This window comes from Melampsora larici-populina, assembly GCF_000204055.1.
Source record: "Melampsora larici-populina 98AG31 unplaced genomic scaffold MELLAscaffold_1, whole genome shotgun sequence".
Classification (NCBI taxonomy): Eukaryota; Fungi; Basidiomycota; class Pucciniomycetes; order Pucciniales; family Melampsoraceae; genus Melampsora; species Melampsora laricis-populina.
This window is the reverse complement of record NW_006768765.1, coordinates 1,157,931-1,169,455: the sequence shown is the minus strand read 5'-3', so window position 1 is coordinate 1,169,455 and position 11,525 is coordinate 1,157,931. Positions and strand designations below refer to the sequence as shown.

At 42.2% G+C, this 11,525-nt stretch overlaps 1 protein-coding gene across 1 annotated transcript; it reads left to right on the top strand.

Moving 5' to 3' along the window:
• Positions 1 to 3,499: 3,499 nt before the first annotated feature.
• On the top strand, positions 3,500 to 5,708 carry MELLADRAFT_46330 (uncharacterized protein; the record flags this gene model as incomplete). Its single annotated transcript, XM_007404027.1, has 8 exons — positions 3,500 to 3,789; positions 3,896 to 3,909; positions 3,985 to 4,107; positions 4,203 to 4,349; positions 4,427 to 4,530; positions 4,619 to 4,799; positions 4,885 to 5,227; positions 5,316 to 5,708. The coding sequence occupies 8 exons, from the start codon at positions 3,722 to 3,724 to the stop codon at positions 5,368 to 5,370; spliced, it is 1,035 nt and encodes a 344-aa protein (XP_007404089.1).
• Between the last annotated feature and the right edge of the window lie 5,817 nt (positions 5,709 to 11,525).

Genomic DNA, 11,525 nt, shown 5'->3' with positions numbered 1-11,525 from the left:
GTTCTTGATTTTTAATGATTCCTTGTGATTGAGTTGATCTCAAATGGAGACAGTACAAACAAACATGTTGAAATTGAGTCTGATCAGACACATAGCAGTTGTGCTAAATGAACAAGAGCAGAATCTAGTCAAAATATCAGATTATGTGAAATTTGAAAGTAATTGTTGCCAGTCGTTGTGAAAACAAAGTTTGTCAATGATGAAGGACATGCAATTGGGTCAGATAACATATGTCTATCAGAACAGATTGGCTATAACTATAAACACAGATGTTCAGGTGGGACAGACATAAACATCTGAAAACACAACTTTCTAAACAAAACACAACAGACACCATTTATCTTTCCTTTAACTTACGCGTCTGGTTGATGCCCTACAAGAATTGGTGCCAATCGATGTTCAATCCCATCATCAACGTCAGGAACAAATTCTTCTTGATGTCTAGATACCAATCTGGCTTCATTGATATCAACATCAACCAGTTTCAAAGCCTCTAGTATTGGTTGAAAAAAAATCCACACAGTTTCAAATGTGATATTTTCACGTTTGATACCCAAGCATCGAAGAGCGCTGTCAACTTGCTGTTCAAAGGGCTTTGGAGACACTTGGAACAGAATCTCTGCATCAGGAAAATGTCTTTGTCTGAGAGCTTGAATGGTTTCTGTTGGTACAGGAATTAGGCCTTCTGTGGCATTGTATTCCTCAGGTGAAGAGTAAATGACATTGAGAATCACACCAGTTGGAAGACCTGAATTTTGATTTTTTCGAGTGCGTGAGGCGTTCTTAATGTGGGTGTATTCGTCCAGGAGTTTTTGCACAATGGGGATCCAAAGATGCAGGAAAAGCATCCTAAAAGAGCAGGTTGCACATAAGTATCAAAGAAAATGAAAAGTAAGATTGACTGACTCACTTCTGCAGGGGATCACACTCATCATAAATTCCCCTCTTTACACCGTCCTCTATCTCATCATGAATATTGATACCAATTGCTTTGCGTAGCAGAGACCAAAGACTTTCAATCTTCTGGTTTCTTTGAGAAGTTGTATAGAGATGAGCCGCTTCAGCTTCTTCAGGAGTTAAACCACCATATATTTGAACCAATGACATTTGAAATCCTGCCATCTTGATAGTCTCAGTCCCATGATCTGTGCATGTCTTCTGGGGAATACCTCCAATATTTTCAACAACATCTAGATAGTGATAACCAATTCTACGTGGATCATTATTGTTTACACCAACATACAAACCCAAAACCTTACGAGACCAAGCATCAATGAACCCATAAACAGTAATTCCAAAAGGTTTAAGTTTATCGTGACCATCTGTAGACCAGACATGATTTGGACCATCAACATGAAAAACCCGCCTCTTCAATTTACCTTTACGTCGTGCTTCTACCCCTTCAGGATCAATTTGATGGAGAAAAGATCTAACAGTGTCTCTGTTGACTCGGATGTTATGTATGACTGCCAAGGCATTCTGCATGCGGCGGTAACCAGTGTCGCGGTGAGAACCGGCCACTATGAATTTCATTTGTTCAATGAGGTCTTCCGGAACCACCAGCCCTTGTTGAATATCATCTTTTTGCCAACTAGTGTGTAATTCTTCAGATATTGTACGCAGATCATACATGTTGATTGAAATCCCTGTATCTCCCATAATCTGAGTAATGGCTTCCTTCCTTTGATAGCCAAGTTTGTTGAATTTGATTAAGAGCGCTTGAACTATTGATCTATCTTGTGGTGAAAATTTGCTATAGGCAGTACTAAGACCATATTTCTGGAGACGTCTGGTCAGAGTGGTTCGTGACATATCAATACCCATGCCTTCAAGATGAGAGCAGATTTCGGTTCTTTTCATTCCTGCCGCCACACATTGTCGGATGCTTTCTTCTTCAATCTCTTGAAGGTATGTAGGATGATTTTGATCAATCTCTTCATCGGAGTAGTTGGTTGGATCTTCATTTTGAGATTGCATCGGGAAAAACCAATGGACAATTACACACAAGATATCTTTGAGGTCTTTTAGCAGGATCAGGTAAGCAAAAGAGATGTGTTTGATGATTGAGACAATTGACAACAGTCACTTCACATATCTACATACAAAATACGGACAAAAAACAAAGCGTTTCAAGTGGGAGACGACCGATTGGAATCGTAAAAGGGGGTGTTCGATCTAGAACATTGCTAGTTCCAGATCCAGACGCTGGAAGTTGATCAGTCGACCGACCGACCGCACCAAAATGCGTGAATTGGTCAATAGATCCTTTTGCCTAGTTCTTCAGTTGCAGATGCGTCTGGAACAGAATGGCACAGTGAATAGTGCATAAGTATGTGTAGTGCACAGTGCATAACGCATAGTGCACAACACGTTTGAGGCTAACTTAACCCAAGTCCAATCGTGCAAAAGCTCACGGTAACCCGAAGCCGAGGCACGAGGGACTTGCACATTAAACGACATCTCTGGCGTGACCAATAGCCCCAAAAAGTGAAATTTGGGTCACTTTTGGATGCAACCCATCCTATCTCATTCAACATTACTTTGATGTTGTTTCTGAAACTGGCTGGTATGAGTTCAGCATCTTGTACATAACTTCTATTAGAAAAAAAAGAGAATCAAAAGTGCCAGCTCACAAGAATTGAGCTGGAAAACGAGTAATAAGTTTGTTTAAGGGAGTCAATTGACCATCTCTCGAGCCTTTTTAAGGGTACACATAACAATCTTAGCGGTTGAAATTTCAAATCTCAAAATAAGCAGCCTCAATGAATCAACACGATCATGAGCTCTGTCGAGATTCTGAAGAGGCCATTTCCTTCATAACTCGACAGAGCTCATCTGACTATTTTTTTGAAGAAAATGCATTTGTGGGTCGTGGTGTAAAAGCGAAGTGAAAAAACACCCACCAAAAGGTGGCTATTAGTCACGCAACGATTGTCGTTTCCGAGAAAAATCACCTGGCACAGTGGGCTTGTTGTTAAGCTAGCGTTTGAGGTGGTCCTCGCTCGCGACTCTCGTCCTCCATATTTACTGGATACGCTGACCGTAAGCCGTGTCATATAGGTACCTACATACTATATGCAGGGGCTTTGTTCAGAGAACATGGACTAGAGCCTCTGCTACTAGAGCTCCAACTGTTGTTCTTGCGATTCTTGCCCCTTTCTGCCCTTTCCCGAACCTAGTGCATATGATATCAGCCTTGTTTCAATTTCTTCTTTTTTCAAGAAAACTTTTGCATCACCTCATGACAGCAGGCTAAATACTAGATCCGTCCGTGGTGCAAAATTGTTATGCTTTAAGAACATGCATTGCGCGCAAAGGAGAACGAATCTGAATTGACCCATGTTGTTCGAGTTTCTAAAACCTGGAGTTATGTGATTTGAGAGGTAGCTTTCTATACAGTGTATGCTTTTAAGCTCACCTGCCCACCCCAGGATGTTGACGGGCTCCGAAATAGTGGGGATGGATGAGTTTCCTGCAGGCTGCAGGCATTTAAAGCACTGCGCACACCATTATGATAACGGTACCAACAAGCCCTTAAAACACCGTTTCTCTTTCTTTTTGCGTCAAGTCTGTGCACGTCGCTCTACATCATTTCGTACATCGAGAAAAGGATAGAATATTCATTTCTGTCACGTAAACATCCGAGTTTACTTCAGTTAGCCTTGCATACTGCGATATTCGGTCCCATTCCTTTCAGCAGCTGATTCCCGAATGAGCTTGGATGCGCGGCTTGCTGAAGGACTTGGATGGCAAGGGCGACGGTCGATGGAGTTATCTGGTCGGCATTGAGTGCGTGGGCTCATTTCGCTCCACTTCTCATGGTTTTCGCCATCAGCTACCAAATCTAACTCACTGACCGACCGATTTCATGTGTTGATCAATTGGATGTCTACAGGTCTATGATATCAGGTAACGTACTTCTTTCATAAGAAGCTCAAGGCGCAAGTAATAAAATTCTGATGACATGCTATCATATTGTTATAGGAGCTGGAGCCGGCTTGGTCAGCAGCATCCTGACTTGTCCTCTGGATCTTGTCAAGACAAAGCTGCAAGCGCAAGGTGGCTTGCGAGTTGAAGGTCAGACTGGCTATTACGACGGCCTAGTAGGTGTGTACAGCCTCTCGGTTAACTTTAATCAGCTGTTCAGATGATATCGTTCTCATGGCAAGTGATATGATAAACTCAACCTTGTAATGATATAGGCTCCCTTCGGATTATCTGGCAAGAAGAGGGTTTTCGCGGTCTCTATCGAGGACTTGGTCCCACTATATTTGGATATCTACCCACCTGGGCTATCTACTTTACCGTTTACGATTCAGTTAAATCAACCTTGGCCGAGTTACGCCCTAGTCCGTGTACTTTCATTGATGAGATGGACTCATTATTTACCATGCTCATTTTGTGATACATGCATCTTCCCCGATAGGTCATCGTGAAGATGTCTTTTCTCATGTTTTGGCAGCTATGACTGCTGGCGCCACTTCAACAATAGCAACTAATCCACTATGGGTGATCAAAACTCGATTTATGGTTCGTCAAGGTTTTCACCCAGCCAATCTCGATTCACAAGCTAAATTTCAACCTGTTTGTCTGACACCGGGTCGTTTATTTCGCTCAGACACAGCGCATCACGGAAGGTTCAAAGACAGAGCGTTATAAACATACTTTTGACGCTTTTCGTAGGATCTACGCACAAGAAGGCTTGCGGGGGTTTTACCGCGGTATGCTGCCCAGCTTATTCGGAGTTTCTCATGTGGCGATCCAATTTCCGCTTTACGAGCAAATCAAGTTGTATTACAGTATGTACAGCGCCGATCGGTTTCTTGCTTGGTGTAATACCTTAGAACTTTCAGTCTAATGGCATTGCGAATGATGAATTCCTAGAGTCTACCGATTCCAATGACCTGCCATCGAGTCGGATTTTGGTCGCCTCCGCTTGCTCGAAGATGTTGGCTTCTGTGATCACCTATCCCCATGAAGTCCTGCGGACTCGTCTTCAAGTTCACCGTCTTGAACCACCTTCATGCCAGATTCAGCCTGTTTCCCAGTCTCACATAGATGCAATTCCCTCTTCAAAGCCCGAATCCCGAAGGACCAAGTTGGTATATCCTCGTATGAAGCAAACTTTCAATCACATCATGAAGACAGAGGGCATCTCTGGGTTCTATCATGGCTTGGGCGTAAACCTCATCCGGACTGTGCCAAACAGCGCACTTACGATACTGACGTAAGCTCATGATACCAGGCATACTTTTTGCGTCTTATTTCTGGATACTGAAAATGTGTCCCCTCTTATCCGCCCCATACTGTGATAGTTATGAGCTTCTGATGCGGCAGATTACTTCCCTCACGCGACCCGAGACACATTGAAGTTTCTTCTCTTTCTGGTCCAATCGTCCACCTCTTCAGCATTTGATTGTGTTCCATCTCTCGTAGATTTCAACCTGCCTCATACACCTTCATGACCACAATCCATGTGTATTCATCTTCGTCACTTACCTCTTTTGTACGTGTAGTCAAATTCAGCCGTGATCTATTTTTTTGATCTCACAGTACTGCGTTGACCGGGGAGGTCTTGCCCGTGACATTCTCTCTGGCATTGGTCCTATTTCACCTCTATGGACCAGGTCAAGTCAATGAGTTAGACCAATAGTACAAAAGTGCCTACTGCATTCGAGTTGTGAAATTACCATATCAACTCAGCTGTCCACTACCGCTCATGGTCCTCTATGGCCATGGTTAGGGATGTGTGGTAGGCTTGGATGCTGTTGTATGCATTGTTCTCAAATTTGCATATCTGAATTTCTGGAATCCCAATATTTCTTTAGAAATGGCTAGGCTTGGGTTATAAGGTTGAGGGTCTATGTCCATCCAAAGCAAATATCCTGCAAGTTTAATATGGTACTGTGAGTGCAAAGCAAAAGATACCAGGTTGATACTTGATTGAATGGGTCAGACAGCCAAGTTGTCATTTGTGCATTCTGAAGCCAAAAGTGATCATGGTAACTGCTGGCTGGGCAGAGCTTCCACCAGAATGTATACTGCTGAATGTTTGTGGTTCTCAGTCACAATATCAGAGGGCTTGGATGCGACTACACAATTGACAGAACCTCAGATGCCACCAATTGGGCTGTAAGTGTCTCAATCAACACATTGAGTGTCCATCAAATTGAGTGCCTGCCCCAAGACTGCCCAGGGAACTATGTGTGTTCTGTCACCTCCGTATGTGTTTGTTACATGCCAAGAATCCTGACTCCTGCAATCTACTGTACCACTCACAGCCCCCAGCTACTAGTCACTGGAAGGCTAGATACAGTCAACTCTCGATGTAAGCAAGCTTGACATAGGCATATCTTGCTATATGCATAGGTTTTTGCGGGATTTTTTTTGGTATACATGGGCCCAAAAGGCTGTATTATGCTTTTGCAGTATGCATTGCGCAATATAAGCAAGGAGAATCTGTCGACCATCAATATGCTTACATCAAGAGCCGACTGTACTACCATGGTTTCAAGAACTTTTCGAAGAAATTTTAAAGAATCTTCAGAGAAACTTCAGAGGAAATTCAAAGAAATTTCAGATGGTGGCGGCAGCCATCTGGCCAGTTCTACTACCTTGATTGTGACTCAAAATGTTTTTTCCGTCCACTAATATCTTGCAACTTGAAATTGTTTTTCTGTCCACCAATACTTTAATTGAAACTTGAAATGTTTGTTTCTCCACAGAGATCCTAATTGTAACTCAAAATGTTTTTTCTGCCCACCAATATGCCAATTGTACTCAAAATGTTTTTCTGTCCACCAATACCTCAATTGTGGCTCAGAATGTTTTTTATGTTCACTGATATCCTAATCGTAACTCACTATGTTTTTATTTCCAGCAATAGCCGGTCTCAAACCAAACCCGGTCGGCAAAAAACCCGGTACACCTGGTTGTCTTTTTGGCTGGGAGGTGTCAAAAATGTCAACTCAATGCACAAAGTTACGCAACTGGGTGTACCGGGTTTTTTGGCAACCGGGTTTGCTTTGAGACCGGCTAATAAATTTTAACTCAAAATGTTTTTCCATCCAATACCCCTGTGGCACCATGAATATCTGTTTTAAAATAGCTTGAGTACCCCCTTGATGGCCATCAATGGGCCCCACGGTGTTGGTACTTTTTGTTGAAGTCGAGGATTTTTCTCTCTTATCTGTTTCTTTATTTTTCTCTCCAATAGTTACCATCCTAACTAACCGTATTGAGTCCACCTAACATGTTCTGCGGCGTTCTCTTTGTTTCTCTCTGTTCGAGCTCAATAGTCACTAATCCCAATCCGGTAAATGAGACTCACAACTACTATCATTTGTTAAACCTATGTCTAGAAAGATATCACACTATAAAGAGCGGTTGTTTGCGTGTTGTTGTTATTTTCCTCACTCAAACATTTCTCTCTTTACTTGTGCCACCTTACGACAGGTGCCTATCTTTCCATTTCTCACTCTTTAGTGATCTCAGCCGCAGCGCTTTACCTCATCACTAATAAGTGATTCCTTACCAGGTTTGTACAAAGATCATGTTATCTCATATTTAGTAGTTCGTGTTCTTGGGAATATTGATCACTCAAACATTTCTCTCTTTACTTGTGCCACCTTACGGCAGGTGCCTATCTTTCCATTTCTCACTCTTTAGTGATCTCAGCCGCAGTGCTTTACCTCATCACTAATAAGTGATTCCTTACCAGTCACCTGGCCATTCTGATTTCATCACTTTTCATGTCAATACAGATGGAGTGCTCCCTTGATGGCCAGCAAGGGCCCCAGTTAGCCCCAGGTTCAGCAAGGAAGTACATACCATAGCTGTATGGACAAGGTACCAACCCCAGAGCTAACTCAAGCACCTACTGAGTTTCTTGAAGGGGATAATATGACTTTTTGAAGATGTAGGGACTATTTTTGGGTTGATAATGTGACCTTATTGACATCCCGTATTTAGTCTCCAGGCCAGTTACATCCTTAGCTTTACAAAGGATAAATGCTTGTAGGACAGGCAGTTTCCATACTTTACACTGCATCACTCATGATTGACTGTCTGCCCTGCTATGCTCCTGTAACTCAGCATGTCCTTCCTAATGGACTACAGAGATACATCTGCAGACTTTGCGTACTCTAGCAATACCTTCAGGATGAGGTGTGATGCATTTTTCTGCCAGGGGTTGTTTGAGAGACAGGTGAGTGACCCTTTTTCATATCATAAGCTGAAAATGTTGACATTTTTCACTTCTGACGCCAACAATTGATCCAGAATCTTCAGGTACAGAAGATCATTGGGTCTCTGGAACATTGATTGAAGAGATAACATTGTGATTTCAAGCGGCTCACACCACATAAATTCTGTGATGACAGGTCAACATGCACACACACAGATGACTTATTATAGACCAGGAAAATAAGCTTGTAACAGTGTTTGGATCCCAAGACCAACAAGCCTTTGTTGGTCTCCTCAGACAGTGAAGCTGTTTCACACGGAAAGCCTGATTGCCTTTTTTCAGACTTTTTTTCTAACAGCCGCCGTGCTTAAGTTCATATTTTAAAATCAAATCACATCCAAAATTGACTATAATGGGGATGAAGAAGAATGGAATATCAACAGTTCAATGACCTGGATATTGAAGATAGACCATTACGAACCTTTCTTGCTAGATCTAACTAACAATCAAGGGTTATTCTCCCACCATTTTTTATTGAGAAAGGGCTTCTTGGCATTGAATCTGATTCTACTAATCCAGACACTAACAAAATAAATCAGTTTCTATTTCTCACTTTTTGGTGTGTGCATGTTGGCATGCCATCACAAAATTTATGTGGTGTCAGACTTGGAGCTCAATCCACCAATAATTTGACACTGTTAGACACATTTTTCACCTTTGCTGGCCTTGCATCACATAGGCTATCAGAAAAACTCTTCTCTAGGCCAGGCTATCTAACTCCAGCTCCAGCTAGTAAGTGTAACCATCACAGTCTCCACATATGTCAAATGAAAGGTCTGATGAACATATATTGGCAGGGTGGAATACATCAGAGCTTAAAGACTGATGAAGTATAAAATGAAGACCTATCATCTCTACACTGAATACCTCTGTTGAATACCTTATGTTGTAATTTTTTTAAACACATGTAAACATCCAAATGTTCATGTATGGGTGATATGATGTGACTCTTGCAAGAAGTAGAAAGCTTCATCAAACTCAAACTATAGGCAAGAAGTATGCTGGATCTTTATTCAGCATACTTCAGCCTACCAGCTATGAAATTATTGAAGATAAGGTAGTCAACCAAAAATCACATGCAACTGGAGTCTTGCAATTGATATGCTTGGGCTTGAATCCAGTTGCTTCCATCAGTTTTCCCTTGTGTTTTTTTTTTTATTTTTTTTATTTTTTTTTATTTTGAGTGCTTTTGATTTCACATGCCACACTATTTAATCTGTGTAAGTAATGTAGTATCTCTAATACAACAACTGCTTTTATATGTGTTCTACCAATGGGCGGACTACTAAGCCTCCACATCAGGTGCCTCGTACAAATTGACGTATCCAAACATTTATACATGAGAAAAGAAAAATTTAGAAGTGAAGATAAAAAAAGGAGAAATTGGCATAGGTTTTTGGACATAATATATAGCACACGTATTAATCGAGATATGTTTTTAAATGAGTGAATCTGCCCGTTTCTTCCACGAAGCTAGCTAAGTAAGGGAACACTGCTGTAGTATCTAGTAATTTTGTTGCCGAGTTAGTGTCAACTGGGATTTTTTCTTTTTTTGATTTTCTTTCTGAAGTTTTGACGTTGTGAGTTGAATCTTCTACAATATATCAAGAAGTGAGTCGGACTTTCTGGAACTTTACAAGTGTCACACTTGTCGTTCTCTTCGGCCCCTATTCGGTGTAAGAATGTTTTGAGGGGGCAGTGACCACATCGTAGTTGGAAGATTGTGGCCGCCTGCCCTTTTTCTAGTTGATTGAGTGCGTCAGCTATTAGTTTTCCACGGGTTTTGAATTTTTTGATTGGAACAGCTCCCCTTTTGAAACTTTGTTTAGTGTGTCTTAGTAAGCCTCCTAAACTGATTGGTAGCATCAACACCTCTGAGTTTCCCTCTGCCACTGCTCGAGCCGCCTCATCCGCTTTCTCATTTAACATGATCCCCTCGTGACCCGGCGTCCAATATAGCGATACTGTGTGCGCTTGTGGTAGTCGCCGTACCGCCTTTTGTAATGTCTTTGCTAGGTATTGAAGTGTCTCCGGTTTCGTTGGGTTTGCTAGGAGATTCAGCGCGGCTTGGCTATCGCTGAACAGTGCCACCGAGTGGTATTTATCTGGGTGTTCTGTCACCATCGTGCTATATTTGATCAAACCAAGTATTAGTGCCATTGCTTCCATTTCGTAGTTAGAGATTCCTTCAAGTGGTCCATATGCATGACTTGTCACTCCGTCGTTCATCGCAGCTGCCGCTCCTCCCCCAACTTCTGGGATGAAGGATCCGTCCGTGAATATGACACACGCTCCCTTTTCTTCTTCGTCTTCGATTTGTGTTGGTATTTTTTCTTTGACTTTGTCTCGTTTCTCGTCCAGGTTTTGAACTTCCCATAATGGTTCTTTCCACGGGGCCACGGGGTACGGGTAGATTGTTTCTAGTTTGAGGTCCGGGGTCAGAAGCATATCAGTTTTTCGTAGTATTCTATGCATTGGGCTTAAGAGGTTACGTGGCCTTTTTGATAACTCGATGTCTAGGATCCGCTTGGTCGGGTGAGATGTTGGAGCTGTCAAGCGCTTGTATGCGAAGTTGTGGTTGTATTTGATTGCTAGGTCTTTGAAAGAAACCATGTTAGCATCGTGTTCCATGTGATCCGCTGGAGAGCTTTTGAATGCTCCCAACGCTAGTCTGTTAGCTGAGTTCTGCAGGAGGCTGAAGATTTTAGAGACTTTACTCTCTGTCTTTGTGTTGAACCAAACTACACATCCAAACAGGATTCTCGGTTTAAGAACTGCAGTGATCAAATTTTTAGTTTCTTTGGGATCTGTACCCCAGTAGCATCTGTTAATTTTACTTAGCTGAGCTAATGTCGATTTTCCCCTTTGTTGCATCCTCTTGATGTGTGGTCCAAAACTAAGTTTGGGATCGAGCCACAGACCAAGCCATCTTAATTCGGTTTTCGGTTCCAGTATCTGGTTTCCGAAGAGTATCTTTGGGTTATTGTGGCGGCGGTGGGTCAGATGCATCACTTGGGCTTTCTTTTGATTGAATATCGCGCCGTGTCTCCTCCCCCATGCTAGCGCTTTGTCTCCTTCGTCCTCCAGTTCCATTACGTTGACGTCGATGTCTTTGCTCGCAACTAAGTGTGTTACATCGTCTATAAATCCTAGAGAGATTTTGTCCGATGTGATGTCAACTTTGGTATCAATGAGCAGTGATGAATTGTAGATTATGTAAAGTATGACAGATAGGGGTGATCCTTGTGGAAGTCCGTCTTCCACATCAAATTCTTCTGAC